A 17589-nucleotide genomic window follows, 5' to 3' on the forward strand; every position below is an offset into this window, starting at 1 on the left:
TCACTGGCAGCTGGGGGCGGGGGGGTTGGTCCACTAGGGCCAGGGAGGAGGGAGCATGGTGAGGTGGGTGGGCCGGTGGGGAGCATGCTGACTTCTGGTGGACAGGGCAATCGTGGCTACTTAGGACTGTGGGTATCCCCTGGGGACGCAGGCAAACTCCTGTGGGTGTAGGCAGCAGTGTGTGTACACCCTTGTGTGTGTGACTGTATGTGACTGTGTATGTACATGAGTGTCTAAAAGAGAAGGTATATATGTGCATGTCTGTCTTACGTAGGGGCGACGTTCTTGGGTGAGCTAATAACCATAAACACCTCTCTTTACTATGCATTTACTATGTTCCAGACATTTTAACATCATCTCATTTCACCCTCACAACAACTCTAGGGGCTCTTATGACCCCCATATTATGGAGGCTATGGAGAGTCAGAGAGGTCAAGCAACCTGCCCAAGGCTGCACAGCAAAGGTCTTTATGAGGCAGTAATCACAACAAAGGTGTAAGAAGTACAAACATGCCTGGGCGTGGGAGGCTGGGCCCTCATGGGTAGGAGCATCCTGTGTACTTCTCTTTTCCTGGCATAATTATTGAGAGCATCCCCTTTTATTCTCGAAAGTGCCCAAGTGGGGATGGAAGATTGTATGTTCACCCTGATTATAGGTCACGAGACCTGGCTTGGAGATGGGGATGGGTGAGACTGAAAGTGGGGGCAACATGGATAAGGGGGCATCTCGGCCCCTGTGTCTGGCTCGCCAAGGGAGCGGGGCTTTCTGGAGTCTCCTCTTGGTCTGGGAGGGGCAGGCAGGGAGAAGGCCTTGGTCAGTCCCTGTAAGCTCTTTCCAGACTCCCAGTCCTCATCAGGACTCCCCAGCTGCTGGTGAACTGGGGCGGGGGGCGGGCACCTCTCTAGGTGCCCTCAGGGAGGTGTGTGAGCTGTCAGAGCAGGTGGGGAAGGAGGGCTTGATCAGGATTCAGGAGAGTGTAGAGCCTTACTGGGAACCTGAGGCCAGCTGTACCCTGTCAGGACCTTAGCTTTCTCATCTGAGAAATGGGATTGGTGGTGAGCCAGCCCAGAGGGTGTCTGGGGGTGCAGGTGAGAAAGCTGATTGGAGGCACTTGGTGAACTGTAAGAGGGTGGTGCTCAAGCCTGGCTGTGCATCAGAATCACCTAGAACTTTTAGAGCTCTACTAGGGCCCCACCCCCAGACCCACTAAGCAGAACCTCAGGGGTGGATTGTTTTTCAAGCTCTCCCGGTGGATTTTATGTGTATTTAGGGCTGGGAACCTCAGGCAAGAGCAGCTTTGTTCACAACGAATCACCTGGGGATCTTTTCAAATGCCGATGCCTGGCTCCCAGCCCCAGACATTCTGACGTAATTGGCCCTGGGTACCACCTGAGCACCAGGATTTTTAAAAGGTGCCCCTGTGGTTTACTGTGCAGCCAAGTATGGGAACCACTGCCTCAGAAGGAGAGGTGGGTGATAGAAGGGGTGACGGCGTGCACCCCAGGCAGTGGGGAAGGCGTGAGCAAAGCATCAGAGCCCGGGATGAGCTTGGGGTGTGTGTCACAGGGAGGGGTGGAAGGACAGCATATTCCAGCTGACCTGGATCCTTCTCGCTGCATCTGAAGCCCCAGCAGAGGCTGGTAAGTGTCCTTGGGTGGCCCCACGTCAGGCACAGTGAGCCCGTCCATCTCTGGGTGAGGTGAGGGGCGGGGGAGCTGCTGGGAATGTTTGTGGGATCTCAGACCCACCCTGGGTGAGGGGGAGGCAGCTCTGGCTTCTCATGGCCCTGCCCAGGTTTGAGCTGAGCCAGTCCCGTAGGCCAGGAGGGCTGGGGTGACACCCATGGAGTACGGGCTCTGGACCGGGCACCTGTCAACGTGTCAGGGTCTGGGTCCGACTCTGCCTCCTCCCTGCTGTATGACCTTGGACATGTTATTTAGCCTCTCTGAGTCTCAGAGTAGGCAGGGAAGTCACCACCCATCTCAATGGGTTGTTGGGAGGATTGGTGATGTGTTTGAAGAGTATGAAGAAGCTGGCTGAAAAAGGATGTGTATGATCAGCGCTGATAAAATGGTGGTGGTTGTTGATAGAGAGGGAGGGGGAGAGGTGGGATTTACCTGCAACTGGGTAATTTAACAGCTCAAGTCTGCTGTAAGGATTCTGTCGGTTGTGGGATCCCCGATGGGGAGGACACCATCCTGAGGGTGGGTGGTATAGGCTGTCACAAGTGTTGCATCCATTTTACAGAAGAGGACGCTGAGGTGATTGGTGAACATTGCAGTGCTAGAGAATTGGCAGAGCTGGATTCATACCCAGGCAACCTGGCTCTCCAGCTGGTGCCCCACCTGCCTCTCCCACTTCCTTTCCTCCCACGCCCCCAGCCACCCTGGCTCTCCAGCTGGTGCCCCACCTGCCTCTCCCACTTCCTTTCCTCCCACGCCCCCAGCCACCCTCTCGCTTGCCCTCAGCTTGCCCTCAGCTAGCCCTGTATTCTCCACCTGCCTCACTCTGTCTCCCGAGCCTAGCTTCACGCTCACTTCTTCCAGGCTGCCTGCCCATCCACACTGGGTGGGCCCACTCTGGTCCCCTCAATGCTAACGGTTTCAATAGTCAGCCTCTGCCTGTCTCAGTCTCTCAGGCCCGGCCCATGATCTCAGCATGAGCGAGTGCCACTCCTGTGTTCCACTGCCCTTTGCTTTGCCAAGTCTGTGCCTTCCCTCCCCAGGGCAACAGATGGGCCTGATGACCTTCTCAGAGGGTGGGAAGGACCTTCTCATGCTGGGGTCTTACACTTGGGAAGATCCGATCCATCCTTCAAGGCTGTGTTAAGTTGAATTCCCCTCAGGAATTCCCTGGTGGTCTGGTGGTTAGGACTCCACACTTTCACTGCCAAGAGCTCGGGTTCGATCCCTGGTTGGGGAGCTAGGATCCCACAAGTCGTGCAGCGCGGTCAAGAAAAAAAAAGTTGAATTCCCCTCAAGACAAGGAATTGAGAGCCAGTCGTCTCTTTGGGAGAGAATCCCAGGAAACATTGGTAGGGGAGGGAAGGCAGACATAAAGGGTGTGATACCAAGCAGGTTACCACTGTGAACAGCTGGAGCTTCACTCCCCCCGGGGGCTCTGGAGACAGAAAGGAGCACGCCTGGCAATCATCCCACTGGAGGTGTGAGGGAGCTGGGGTGTGTGTACACCAACTCCTGTCAATCATTGCTGGCTGTTCCCAGAGGGTGTTAATTCCTCAGTGCCTCCAGATGCCAAATGGCTGGCAAAGAGGGCTTCTGTGGCCAGAGAGTCTCAGAAGAGTGGCAGTTACTGGCAGTTGGAGACTGGGCTGGTGTGGGCTGGTGTGTCTCAAAGTGGCAAGGGGTCGTGGGCACCCATTCTTTCTCAAATACACAACTGTGAGAGTCCCCCTGAACTGGGTGTGAATCCTAGTGCTGCCACTTCCTAGCCGTGCGACCTGGGGCAGGTCACTTCTTGAGGCCTCAGTTTCCTCATCTGTAAAATGGGGATCATACTACCCACTTCCATCCCCCAGAGCCCTGTCCCTAGCAGAGCTGCCTCGCTCATGGTTTCCCAGAGAAGGAGTGGAGGTGATCTGCTGGAAGCACTAGAAGATGGCCTGCGGGCTGCTGCACACCTGAGCGAGATAGGGGTCACTGAGCAGGGCGTCTCTGCAGCTGTCAAGGCCTGTGGGAGGGCAGTGCCCACCTCCCACCTCCTCTCCTGGCCCCCTCCCCAGGAGCCTGCAGAGCAGGGCTTGGGAATTAAAGCTGTAAACAAGGCAGATGTGGCATCCGTCTTTTTGACAGGACTGCCAGCCAGGTGATGGCTGAGCGGAGGAAGGCCTGGTTTATGAGGAGATAGGAGAAATTTACTGCCTGCTGCTCCCAGGGGCCGGGAGTTCTGAGAGGGAGGGTGGCCGCATGGCAGCTGGGGATGTGTGGGGAGATGCTGATCACCCAGCCTGGGCTAGCAGCAATAACAATAATAACAGCTGATATTTATATAGCATTTATTACATGTCAAGCTCTGTTTTAGTGTTTTGCATTTGCTTTTCACAGCAACCCATTTTACAGATGAAAAAGCCGAGGCACAGAGAAGTTAAAGACTTTCCCAAGGTCATACAGGTAGTAAATGGCAGAGCTGGGATTTGAACTCTGGCCATCTGGCTCCAGGGATGTCCTGCCTCAGGCCAGCTGATATCCCAGCCCCATGGCCCTCTGGCTATTCCAGCCTGGCTTTGTGGCTCTTTTCACCTCCACATTCCTAAAGGAACCTGGGGAAAGGAAGGAAGACCCACATTTGGGATTACCTACTATGCGCCAGGTTGTGCCACTCATTATAGGAACTCACATTTGCCCAAGCCGACAGCCACCTGGTGGCCACAGGGGTCCTGAGCCCTTCCCCTCGGTGCTGTTTCTTACTTGTTCAGCTGGCATTTACTCAGAGGCTGACTGTGTCCCCAGCCCTATGCTGGGCTCTGTGAAGGGGACAGACCTGCCCTGGGGAGCTCCCCCTGCAGGTGGGAGATGATATGGCCTTGAAGACAAGGTAGTACATGATGGTGTGGTCCCAGTAGTCAGAGCTGAGGTCCTCCAGAGAGCTTAATCATGAGACCAGAGAGGACAGATCCAGGAGGCCTCCTGGAGTGTTCTGGGAGACTAGGGATGTTGCACCTTTAAATCAGGAGGTCAGAAGTCCTCACTGGGAAGGTGACTGGGAAAGAGCGTGCCAGGCAGAGGGCACAGCATGTGCAAAGGCTCTGAGGTAGGCTCAGGCCTGGCAGGTCTGGGGAGCAGTGAGGAGACCCATGTGGTTGGAGCAGAGAGATCAACAGGTAGGAGATGAAGTCTGAGAGTGGGGCGGGGTGGCACAGGTCTGTGGGCCTTGTTGGCAATTTGTAAGGATTTAGTCTTTTAATGCCAAATGAGACAAAGCCATGGCAGGGTTTGAAAAAGGATTGACGTGATCAGATTTATGTTATAATGGGCTCACTCTGGCTGCCTCCTGGAGCAGAGATGGGGGTGAGGGCAGAGCTGGAGATCAGTTAGGGGCCGGGGCTGTAGTCCAGGTTGGAGGTGATGGGAACTTGGAGCAGGTGGTGGCCATGGAGATGGTGAGAAGGAGTCTGATTCTTTATCAGTTTTGCAGTGTGGCCTCAGAGTTTGCTAAAGGATTTGAGGTGAGAGAAAGATGACAGAAAATCAAGGATGACTCTGAGGTTCTTGGTGGTGTGCTGAGATGGGGAGGGGTGGGTGGAGGGTCAGGCATAGCCACGTGGAGATTCCTGGGAGAGGTGGGTGCAAAACCCAGACTGGAGTTGGTCAGGAGAAAAATTGAGGAGAGAAAAATTGATGACAGTGAGTAAGGACAACCCTTCTGAGAAGTTTTGTTGTAAACAGGGAGAGAGGGATGCTAGCTGGGGGAAAAGTGGGGTCGAGAAACGGTTTCTGTTTAAATGGAAGAAATTAAAACATATTTCTATGTTGACAGCAAAGATCCAGTAGAGGAAAAACTAGATGCTCCTGGAAGGAAAAGGAGCATGGCTGGGTGATGGGGGAGAAGGGGCATCCACATGGGGAGTTGGCTGTGACTTCGGCCCCGCGAGCTGCCTCCCCTTCACCCCTGGCCCTAGTCTGACCCTGTATGGGAGAGCTAAGCCCAGGCCCCTGGGCTGGGCAGAACCAGTGAGGGGTAGAAAACAACCTTCCCTGGGAGCTGGCCTGTGCAGGTGCCGAGTGTGGCTTCTGCTGCAGGTATCACTCTTCTCTAATGGTCCCGGGAGCCGACCTCATTACAGACAAGGGGATCGAAGCTCAGAGATGCTAAGCAACTCGGCAGGCCAGTGAGAGGCTGAATGGGGGGGCGGGGGAGTGGGGTGTCAAGCTGCTCCCATCTGGCCGGACGTCCACATCCTGTTTCTTGAACTAGGGTCTGTGGACATCTGGGGATACGTTCTTGAGGTCAGACTCTCAGGGACTTAGGAGTTCCATGACGATTCTTGAACTTGGCATTTTCATTCGACGGCCTTCCAAAAGCGGTCTTTACAGATTGCAAAGACAACTTCTCTGCTCCTGTGATCATTTGCAGTTGGCAGTAGCTGTCACTGCCAGGGCTTCAGCCTCTGACGTCAGTATTTTCATCCTGGGGCCATATTCATCCTAGGATCATCCTGGGACAGAATTGTTTTCCTTCAAAAGGGGCCTGAGGCTGGCTCAAGTTCGGGGAGCCCTGGGCTGTACCACCACTGGGAGCCAGAAAGAGAGCACCTGGGAGACAGTCAGGAGCCGCCACCCCCCGCCCCCGCTGCTGGGCAAGACCCTTCACCTCCCCGCCCCCGAGGGGGTGACCGTTACGGGCCCCCACCCCTAACCCCCCAAGACACTGGGGCTGGCTCAGGGGTCCCCAGGACAGGAGTTGGCGGAGAGCTGTGGCAGAATTTGGCGGAACAGATCTAGGGGTGGGAGGACCGGGCTGAGTTGTTTAGAGGTGCCCTACTCGGAAAACAGGTGGCTTGATGGAGGTTGAAAGTTCAAGGGGAGGGGCTGGCAGACACTGTGGTCTGAGTGGGGTTGAAGAACAAGGGTGCAACTCCAGACAAGGAGGGGGAGCCTGCTCTGTGACTTCTGGAGATGCCGGAGTGGTGGAGCCTGGCCTCCGGAGAGGACTCAGGGACCCTCAGAAAGACCTGCGTGTTCCAGGGAGGTGACGAGGAGAATGGCTCAACCACAGGCAGAGTCAGGAAAGAGGGGGACTGGCCAGGAAGCACAGGTGGCAGCTTCCTCCCCCATCTGAGTGTCAGTGGGTGAGCTGACCTGGGTCCCCCACCCTCATCTTTTGGGGGTCTGGGAAGACCCAGCACATGCCGGGCTGCAGACAGGATGGAGGGGCGGCCCAGGGCTGGGGGGGAGGCCTCCGGGGGTGGGGAGTTATCCACGGGGAAGTGTTAGGGAGGAGAGGGAAACGGAGGCTTAGAGAGCACTATGTATAAGGCATGATGCTGTGTGTTTTACGTCTGCGCCTCCTTGAATCCTCTCAGTGGCTCCTCAAGGTAAGTATTATTACCCTGGATTTACATCTGGGGGATGTAAATTTTACTTGACCAGGGTCTTATGGCTGGTCCAGGGCAGAACCACACACTAGACAGCTCTCCCTGCGGGGGGGCATCCTAGGACCCTCTTATCCTGCTCCCTGGAAGTTTGCACAAGGGATGAAAACTGGTGTGTATGTTTGCGCATTTGTATGTAGGTGCAAGTTTATATGTGTGTAGATGTGTGTGGTATGTCCACACACCTACGCCGATTACACGTGTGGACTTGAACCTGTGGGTGTGGTGCCCCAGGTCCCCTCGGCGCTCCCCAGCCCTGCTTTGCCAATGGAGTTAATGCCCCCGGGAGCAGTCTGCAGCCTGAGACTGGTGGGAGCGGGGCTATTTATCCCCTCAGATGGGACAGCCCTGAGGCATAGGCTACACAGTTTTCTAGAGCCCCCCACGGGGTTGAGCCTCACACCTGGCGTTAGTGTCTTCCCATCCCTTCCCGTCTCCGCCTCACTTCCTCACCCCCGATTTGTGCTTCCAGCCATCACCACCCAGATGAAACACTTGTACTCACATCCTTGTCAGGACCTGCTTGTGGGGCTTCTCAGCCGATAGTGAATCTGAATGACCACATGCTTGTAGGAGTGTCATGCTAATTGTGTAGCTGTGTATTGGGTTGGCCAAAAAGTTTGTTCGGGTTTTCGTAAGATGTTACAAGAACCCAAACGAGTGACTTCCTTTATGGGCCAGTGGTTAAGACTTCGCCTTCCAGTGCAGGGGGTGTAGGTTCGATCCCTGGTCGGGGAGCTAAGATCCCACATGCCTCGTGCCAAAAAACCAAAACATAAAAACAGAAGCAATATTGTAACAAATTCAATAAAGACTTTAAAAATGGTCCACATAAAAAAAAAAAGAATCTTAAAAAAAGCCCGAACAAACTTTTGGTCAACCCAATATATAGAGTATGTGTTTATATGGACACTTATGTTTCTACATGTTTGAACATAGATGTGTGTATAGGGATGTATATAAATGCATGCAGGTTTGTGTGTTGCTACTTAATATGTGTAGATGTGAAAATATGTGAGTGTATATGTGGCTGATTTTGTATACCTTTATGTGAGGGAGTGTGTGTGTGTGTGTGTGTGTGTGTGTGTGTGTGTGTGTACACATGAGCCTAGAACTCAGGAGGATTGTGGCTGGGTGGGGTGAGTAGTTGTGGAGAGGTGAGCAGGGAGACAGGGAGGAACTCTGATTATTTCAACCTTGAAAACTCATTTCAATTACAATTTACAACCTGCAGACAAAGGCTGCAGTCGCTGTAGTAACCACAGCTGCGGGGTTGGACGGAGAAAATCCTCTCCCGGATGGTTCCGGGGCTGGCTGTCATCCGTGGCCGAGCCAAACACATCTCCGGCTCACTGTGCCTCGGGACACAATTAGGACATCTTCAAACTGTTGCTGCTGTCATTGCTGCCATGTGTCTGGAATTTATCTCCTCTAGGAGCTCTCAGAAATGTGTGTCTTGTTTCCTGCCAGAACTGTGGTTCCCCTGTCTGGGCCTGGGGGTCCCAACCACCCATGAAAGGGGATTCTCTGACCCACCCCCCTGCTTCCCTCCATGGCCATCTGCGTCCTCCAGCCCTGGCGACAGGGATCCTTAGCTCCTGGTTAGGCCTGGCCAGACAACTGGGGCAAGGCCTGAGCCCCAGAGAAGGGGGAAGGCAGGTCGGGGCTGGATGGAGGGAGAAGAAGGAGGCAGACAGTTCAGGGTGATGGAAATTCTTTGGGAGCCGGAGAGATCCAGGTTCAAATCCCAGCTACTCACCAGCCAGGCCAATCCCCAGGTGGGTAGGAACACCTGCTGGGGGCCAGGATTCCCTCAAGTCTCTGGGTACCGTACTCGACCACCTGCAAATCTCAGTTACCTCCTCTGTGATGGGGGCCAGTCTGGCCTACATCCCAGAGGCTCGGGGGAGAGGAAGCACCAGCCATGCTGCAGGGTTATTTGCTGAAGAGTCGAGGGTGTGCGGAGAGCTGCACTGGTTATGGGCACAGCTTCCGACGTTCAGGACAGCATGTCTTGACCTTGTTTGACTTGTGTTTGTGATCCCTTCCCCCTCCCCCAAAGGGAGCACACTTAGGCTCTGTCATTGTTGCTTCCTGTGGGGCTCAGGGGAAGTGCCCTTGGAGTTTGAGGGGGGTGTGTGTGTGTGTAGGGAGTCACACTCAAGGCCCGCCGCTCCCTTTCAAATTAAGGCCCTTTGCAGGGCACCTCACTGCCCTGTTATCTCATTTGTAATTGGGGGCAGACTTGAGACAAAAGTCAAGGACGTGAAAGTGTGTTGGGAAATCTCCAGAAGTCCATGGCTGGCACCATGACAACTCTGGGGTGGAGATCCCAAAGGGGCAGTGCTCAAGGGCTGCTGACAGCCCACAGCCCACAGGACCCCAAAGCCCTTCCCACGGGAACCTCCCCAGGCAGAGGTGGGCTCCCCTGGTGAGGACCTCCTGTGGGGTCATCTGTATTCCAGTGCCAGTGCAGGTGGCTTCGTGACCCCAGTGAGAGCACGTGGTCCTGGACCTGAGTGGCCCAGGGATGGATGCTTCAGCTGGACCACTGAGGAGGGACCCCTGGGAAGATAGGGAGAGGAGGGGGCTGAGGGCAGCTCAGCCAGGGTCCCTTGGCCTGGTGTGTCCTTGGCCTTGGGATAGAGCTGCTTCTTCTCTGCAGTGGCTGCAGCCTCCCCCTCCGTCCTGGTTAGTAATTCAGTCTCTCATCCATATGAAATGAGGGCGTGATGGGAGCTTTGGGAGCATGGAGCAGCGGGATACAGAGGGCAGGACCTGGGGGCTGGGGGTGATGGTGGGGTCTGGGGCTGGACCCTTCCATGCAACCCTGCCCCAGGCCCCTCTGTCACCCTTTGGGGACAGGATTGTCCCTTGCGCTTCTCTCCTGGCTCTCAGAAGCTGTGATCAGAAGCCTTGAACAAGAGGGCAGGCTGCTGAGGCTGGAGAACTCGCCTCTCCTGTCCATCCATCTCCGTTTGTGCCGTGGCCTAGAGAGAGCTTTGCCTGTTAGCAAAGCTCTGCTGTCCCAGGAGCTCCGAGGCAGGCAGGGCTTAGAACTCTTTGTACCCTTGTGTTTAACAAACTTCTGCAGCACCTGGCAAGCATCAGGCCCCTCCTTATGACCCGTTGTGAATATAAACCCATTTATCCTCATAGGGACCCTATCCCGACCTATGAGGTAAGTACCATCATTATCCTCATTGTGCAGATGAGGAAACTGAAGCCCGATAGATGAGGTGGCAGGTCCAAGATCACAGCTAGAGTACGTGGTAGAGCTGGGGTTTCAGCCCAGACAGTCTTGTGTGAATGAAGTGTAGTGGGTAGCCAGGGACTTAGCTGACCCCTGAGAGAGCCAGGTGAGCCCCCTTGAAGACTACCCTGTCTCCAGCCCCAAGGCCATGCCGTAAAAGCTGTGGGCTCTCTCTGGACCCAGCAGTGCCCCCAGAGCCAACTGGGCATCTGCCCCTAAACTGTCCAGTCTGTGTACTGGGGACCTTTGATCTCTGACCCTGAGGTTGGGGTACTGGAGTCAGGTTCTGACCTTGGTCACAGAGTCTTGGTGGCCAAGACAGGGATATGAGATGTGCCATCAGCTCCATGCGAGCCCTGGGCAGCAGGGCACAGTGACCATGCATTGGCTAAAAATAGAGGAATCTAGGGGGTGATCTGTGGATCCCTGGGATCCCATGGGACACCCAGGCCTGTGGCCCATGGGGTGGGACACAGGTGCAGCCACTCACCCTGCTGGCCGCTGGGGAATTACTTATGTAAGGTGCAGCACTGGCCCTCTAACAGGGAGGCATGGGTGTGTGTGTGTGTGTGTGTGTGTGTGTGTGTGTGTGTGTGTGTGTGTATGAGGGTAAATTTCATTGTCCTGGCCTTGAGGGAGGAGGCTGCAGGCCATGCTGTATGCAGGGGCTGTGGGGGGGGGAAGCTGGGGTTCCCTAGCACTCTCCCTTCCTCTCCTCTGTCATCCTCTGGCCCCTCTGTCCTCACCTCAGAGCCCCTGCCCCATCCCCCCCCCCCACTTTCCTGCCCTCCCCCTGCAGTCAGGCTCTTACAATCTCTCAGGTGTAGTGTGGTGCACAGGCTGGGATCTGGAGCACCTGGTCAAATCCAGCTCTTTGTGGTCCTGGAATGCCAGTGAGCTTTTCTGTGCCTCAGTTTTTCCATCTCTATAATGGGGATAATTACTCACGTCATAGCATTGTTCTGAGTATTCAATGACTTAATATACATAAAGAGCTTAGAAGAGTGCCTGACACAGAGTGGATGCTCCATAGAAGTTAGCAGCCCCTGGGACTTCCCTGGTGGCGCAGTGGTTAAGAATCCACCTGCCAATGCAGGGGACACGGGTTCGATTCCTGGTCTGTGGAAGATCCCACATGCTGCGGAGCAACTAAGCCCGTGTGCCACAACTACTGAGCCTATGAGCCACAACTACTGAGCCCGCATGCCACAACTACTGCAGCCCAAGTGCCCTAGAGCCCACGCGCCACAACTGCTGAGCCCATGCACCGCAACTATTGAAGTCCGCGTGCTCTAGGGCCCGCATGCTGCAACTACTGAGCCCACATGCTGCAACTACCAAAGCCCATGTGCCTAGAGCCCGTGCTCTGCAGCAAGAGAAGCCACCACAGTGAGAAGCCTGTGCACCGCAATGAAGAGAAGCCCCTGCTCGCCACAACTAGAGAAAGCCCATGTGTAGCAACGAAGACCCAATGCAGCCAAAAATAAATTAAAAATTAAAAAAAACAATAAACAGGAGCAAGTTAAAAAAAAAAAAAAAGAAGTTAGCAGTCCTTATTCTTCATCATCATTATTACCCAGGGCCCAGGCCAGGAGCTCCTCCTCCTCCAGAAAGACTTCCTGGCTTGCTCTGGCCCCGGGACCTCTGTAGCCCACCTTAGAAACCCTCTATTCTGACCACTTAAGCATAATAACAATGTGGCTTAGTCAGCCACTATGTGCCACATGTTTTCTGTATCTCATCTCATTTAAGCCTCACAGCACTTCTGTGAGGCAGGATGATGATCTTTTTACCAAGAGGACATCGAGACCTCCAGCAGCCAAAGAGTTTGCACAGGGCCCAGAGCAGAGGGGTTGGGTGTGCCCAGAGCCCAGGGGGTGAGGATGGGAGGCCACGGTGCCCTGGGGAGCCACTGCTGTTTGCAGTGAGAAGGGGGTGAGTGGGGTGGGTTCCCCATTTTGCAAAGCTCACTCACTGTGGCTAATGGGGGGATGTCACTGACATGGGGGAGGAGTGGATGGGGATGATGGTGCCTTCTGGTGTCTGGGGCATCTGGAAGTCATTGAGGGCATCTGGTGTCCTGAATCTTGAGGGACCTGTGGCAGGTCCCTCACCGTCTCTGGGCCTCAGTTTCCCCACCCGTACCCTGTGCTGGGGCTACCCATGGGTGAGCTGCTGTAGGGCACCACTGCCCTCATCGACAGTCACAGCTCCTGCCTGTGTGAGGGCCAGCTGCTCCCGTGTTTGGTCCAGGCCAGGCTGGGGGAGGGCAGGCAAGCACCACGGCCACAGGGAGACCCGCAGGCTCACTGCCCTCCGAGGGTGATGGGGACAAGGGAGCCTGCCCTGGCTGTTCTGGGGCCTCAGGGCACAGGGTCCAGCGGTACAGTAGGGAGGGCAGCAGACCTTCAGGACCATCCCCCAGGCCCTCCACAAGACCATCTCCTGGGGTGATGGAGCGAGCACTGGGCCGGGGGCCCAGAGACCTAGGTGTGCCCAGGTGGGCTCTCCGGGCCCCACGGGGCTGCTGTGGTTCCCACCATACATCTGTGAGGATGGTGGGCCTCATGGGCGCCCCCACTCTGAATATTTCGTTGCAGACCGCGAGCGCATTGGGCAGGACTCGGCGTACGAGCAGGAGGGGAAGGTGCAGTTTGTGATTGACGCCGTGTACGCCATGGGCCACGCGCTGCACGCCATGCACCGTGACCTGTGTCCGGGCCGCGTGGGGCTCTGCCCGCGCATGGACCCTGTGGACGGCACCCAGCTGCTCAAGTACATCCGCAGCGTCAATTTCTCAGGTGGGGGCACCACCCAACCCTGGGGAAGGGGTCCTGGGGCTCCATGGGGTGGGAGTGCGTGGAGGTCTCTTCAGATGCTTCCAAGGGGTTCCTTACAGAGGTGTCTCTGCCCTGGGCTCACGATCCTTCCTGACTCTGGGTGAAGGCTCAGCAAAGAAACTGAGTGTGTGACCCCCACGGGCCCCCGCAGGCATCGCGGGGAACCCTGTGACCTTCAATGAGAACGGAGACGCACCTGGGCGCTATGACATCTACCAGTACCAGCTGCACAACGGCTCTGCCGAGTACAAGGTCATCGGCTCCTGGACTGACCACCTGCACCTCAGAGTAAGCACCTGGCGGGAGGGCAGGGAGGGGTCCCAGGGGGCTAGGGGGCGGAGAGAGGCCACCCCAACCCTGGGAGGGGAGGCCAAGGGGAGGCAGTCGCCGACTAGCCCTGCCCCCGGCTTTGCTGCTGCCAAGTTGGGGCTTCCTTCCATGTCCCACCGTAGACCTCAGAGGGCCCTGAGCCCCCCAACCCTGGAACAGAAGAACAGGGCGGCTGGGCTTCTGCTGCCCTTCCTGCCCCTGCCCTTTCCCTTGGCCTGGGGTCTTCTTGCCTGCTGCCCCTTCGCAGGGCAAGAACTCTGGATAGATGAAGTCATGCTGGAGTTCAGGGGCTCAAAGTTTTGGGGGGGTTGGGGGGGAGAGAGGTGAGGAAGGGGAGGACTGCGTCTGGACAGAGGAGGACGACATCTTAAGGCAAAGAGCACAGCCTGCTGTTCTCTAAGCATGAACTCTCCTAAGAGCCACTTATTTAGAACTGATGCTTTGAATACGGCTCCCAGGTGTAGTCAGGCACCCTTTGCCCAGTGCCTGGAGCTCTATGGGGCTCTCGCTTACTTTCCAGAACTTTGTGACACATTCAGTAGGGCGTGCCAGCTTCTATCGCTCCTTAGCTTGCAGCAGTTGTGTCTTCAGAGACATATAACAGTGACTAGCACTCATTTAGAGCAAGATGCAAAGAAACGCTAACCCGTGGGCACACATTACTGGTCCTCTGATTGAATGTTTATTCGTTGTTCTCTTCTGAACCCAAGTCCCTGTGCCGCCTGGGGGAGGCCCAGTGGGCTGAGCCATAGCACATTTCTACTTGAGGGTGCACAGGAGTCACCCGCGGGGTCTTGTTAAAACTCAGATTCTGTGTCAGTGGGTCTGGGTTGGACCAGAAATTTCCATTTCCAACAAGATCCTGGGTGATGCTGATGTGGCCGGTCTGGGGACCACTTTGAGTAGCAAGGCCTCATGGGGCTGGGAGTCGGGACTGCTGGGTTCTCTCCACTCTGCCATGTGACCCTAGGTTGTCACTGCCAGTCTCTGGGCGTTTCTCCATATGACCCTTGGGAGTTTTGTATTCCAGCAGGATTCCCCCATGGTCAGCTGGGTCTGAATCCTGCCCCGGGGAGCTTATTTAAATGCAACTGTTGGATTCAGCTGATCCTGGCAGGGCCCGGGCAGCTGGATTTTAGCCATCTAACTAAAATCACTAACTAAGTGATTCAGATTGGTGCCACCAGTGGGGCAGTCCAGGGCACTTGGCGGCACGTCCTGAGGCCCGCTCCTCTGCGCTGTTGTTGCCAGATAGAGCGGATGCAATGGCCGGGGAGCGGGCAGCAGCTGCCCCGCTCCATCTGCAGCCTGCCCTGCCAGCCGGGTGAGCGGAAGAAGACGGTGAAGGGCATGCCCTGCTGCTGGCACTGCGAGCCCTGCACGGGGTACCAGTACCAGGTGGACCGCTACACCTGCAAGACGTGTCCCTACGACATGCGGCCCACAGAGAACCGCACGGGCTGCCAGCCCATCCCCATCATCAAGCTTGAGTGGGACTCACCCTGGGCCGTGCTGCCCCTCTTCCTGGCTGTGGTGGGCATCGCTGCCACGCTCTTCGTGGTGGTCACCTTCGTGCGCTACAACGACACGCCCATCGTCAAGGCCTCGGGCCGCGAGCTGAGTTACGTGCTGCTGGCGGGGATCTTCCTGTGCTACGCCACCACCTTCCTCATGATCGCCGAGCCCGACCTGGGTACCTGCTCTCTGCGCCGGATCTTCCTGGGGCTCGGCATGAGCATCAGCTATGCGGCCCTCCTCACCAAGACCAACCGCATCTATCGCATCTTCGAGCAGGGCAAGCGGTCGGTCAGCGCCCCGCGCTTCATCAGCCCCGCCTCGCAGCTGGCCATAACCTTCAGCCTCATCTCCCTGCAGCTGCTGGGCATCTGCGTGTGGTTTGTAGTGGACCCCTCCCATTCGGTGGTGGACTTCCAGGACCAGCGGACGCTCGACCCCCGCTTCGCCAGGGGCGTGCTCAAGTGTGACATCTCGGACCTGTCGCTCATCTGCCTGCTGGGCTACAGCATGCTGCTCATGGTCACGTGCACCGTGTACGCCATCAAGACGCGCGGAGTGCCTGAGACCTTCAACGAGGCCAAGCCCATCGGCTTCACCATGTACACCACCTGCATCGTCTGGCTCGCCTTTATCCCCATCTTCTTTGGTACCTCGCAGTCGGCTGACAAGGTGAGCGGCAGGGGCTGGGGGTGGGTGAGGGCGGTAAGCAGGGGGCAGCCTCCTGGGGCTAGTTGGCCTCCCACCTTGCTCTGGAAGTGCCTTCATTCCTGCCTCATTCTGTCTTCTCTCTGTCTCAGTTTTCTCTCGAGGTTCTGGGTTTCTCTCCTCTCTCTCTCCCTTTCTCTTCTCCTGCCTCCTCTCCCTTTTCTCTCTGCCCCCCCCCCACCTTCCGCTTCCTCATCTCTCTCCTTCCTGCTCCTTCCCACCCTCTCTGTACCCTCTGCCTCTCCTCTCTCCCTCTCCTCTCTCTTTCCCTATCTCTCCATCCCTGCCTCTCCCACCCCACCTTTTTCTCCTCCCCATCTCTTTCCCACCTTCCTCTCTCCTCTCTGCCAGCCTGGGATGCTGCCCCCGCTTTCATTCTTTTTTTTGGCTGTGACACGTGGCTTGCGGGATCTTAGTTCCCCGACCAGGGATCAAACCCCGGGCCCTCAGCAGTGAGAGCGTGGAGTCCTAACCACTGGACTGCCAGGGAATTCCCCATTCTTTTCTATACTCTCCCTTACCTCTCTCCCTACCCAGCCCATCTTCCTTTCTGTCCACTCCTCTTTTCTTCCTCCTCTCTCCACCCTCTTCTCTGCCCTTGCAGGATCCCCATGGGTCCCTGAGGTGGGTGATGTATTGGGCACTCGCTCCCTCTCTCCCTGGCCCCAAGCCACCCCGAAGGCCAGGCGGGGGTACCTGGCAGCATCAGCTGAGGGTCCACCCTCCACTGGCCGGAGCTGCCGATGAGCCGCCTCTTGCTGGCTCTGTCAGGCCATCCTGCCAGCCTGGCCTGAGGGTCTAGATACACCCCAAGGGCCCCGTGGACTCTGCCCACATCACTGCCCCAGCGCTGCCTGGGTGCTTGGGGGGGTTTATCTTGAAGGATTGGGAGTCACTGAAGTCAGAGGCCAGAGATAGGGAGAATCAGAGGGACCGAGGACCCCAGCTCTGTGTCTAACTGTGGGATCCTGGGCAAGCCAGCTGGCCTCTCTGCTTCAGTTTCTTCATCAATAGATTGGGGCCATGACCCTTCCTCTGCAGTCCTTACAGGTGTTGTAACAATCACACAACATGAGGGGTGTAAAAGCCGTTTACCCACCGTAAGGAGGCTGGGGCTGGGAAGGAGGGTGGAGGGGACGAGGTCAAGGGGCAGACAGGGCAGATGGTGTAGGACCCAGAGGCTGTGGGAAGGATGTTGGCTTTTACCGGGAGTGAGAAGGGAGCCACTGTGGGGTTCTGGGCAGGGAGGGATGCGTTGGGACATAGGTTTAAAAGGATCCCTCTGGCTGCTGGGTGGAGCCCTGCTGGAGGTGGTTGTAATGATCCCGACAGGAGCTGCTGGCAGCAGGAGTGGTGAGGAGCGGGGGATTCCTGCTGTGTCAGGGCGGTGGGGCTGGCTGGGTTTCCGATGGAGTGCATGTGGGATGAGAGGCGCAGAGGGGAGTCAGGATGACTCCACAGTCGTTGGTGTGAGCGATGGGAAGGAAGGAGTGTCTGCACTGGGGTGGGGGGGTGCGGGGCGGGGTAGAGACGGCAGCGGAGCCTATGGGGGGCGGAGATCCGGAAGTCCTCTGGAGGTGCTGAGTTTGGGATGCCCATGAGACGTCCAAGTGCAGCTGTTGAGTCGGTGGTTGACTATGTGAGTCTGGGGTTCAGGGACGAGGGCTGGGTTAGATCTGTACCTGGGGGAGTCGCCATCCTGTGGACAGCATTTGAAGAGTGAGCCTGGGTGTGAGCTCCTAGGGATGCTTGGCCTCAGTGAGGCGGCAGTCAAAGCAACCACGGATGGCTGCTTGTCATGTGTTAGGCACTTCACCTGGTGGTCAGCAGA

General features: G+C 56.5%; 1 protein-coding gene across 3 annotated transcripts in view; it reads left to right on the forward strand.

The window, feature by feature from the left end:
• Positions 1-17589, forward strand: part of GRM4 (glutamate metabotropic receptor 4) — a 100553-nt gene that overhangs the window by 70564 nt on the left and 12400 nt on the right. For all 3 annotated transcript variants that reach the window (XM_059937505.1, XM_059937506.1, XM_059937507.1), the window contains 3 exons: positions 12966-13166; positions 13357-13493; positions 14787-15722. In XM_059937505.1, the coding sequence (XP_059793488.1) occupies positions 12966-13166; positions 13357-13493; positions 14787-15722 (1274 nt within the window). The remainder of the gene's footprint in view (positions 1-12965; positions 13167-13356; positions 13494-14786; positions 15723-17589) is intronic.

This window comes from Balaenoptera ricei, chromosome 11 (assembly GCF_028023285.1).
Source record: "Balaenoptera ricei isolate mBalRic1 chromosome 11, mBalRic1.hap2, whole genome shotgun sequence".
In the NCBI taxonomy this organism is placed as follows: domain Eukaryota; kingdom Metazoa; phylum Chordata; class Mammalia; order Artiodactyla; family Balaenopteridae; genus Balaenoptera; species Balaenoptera ricei.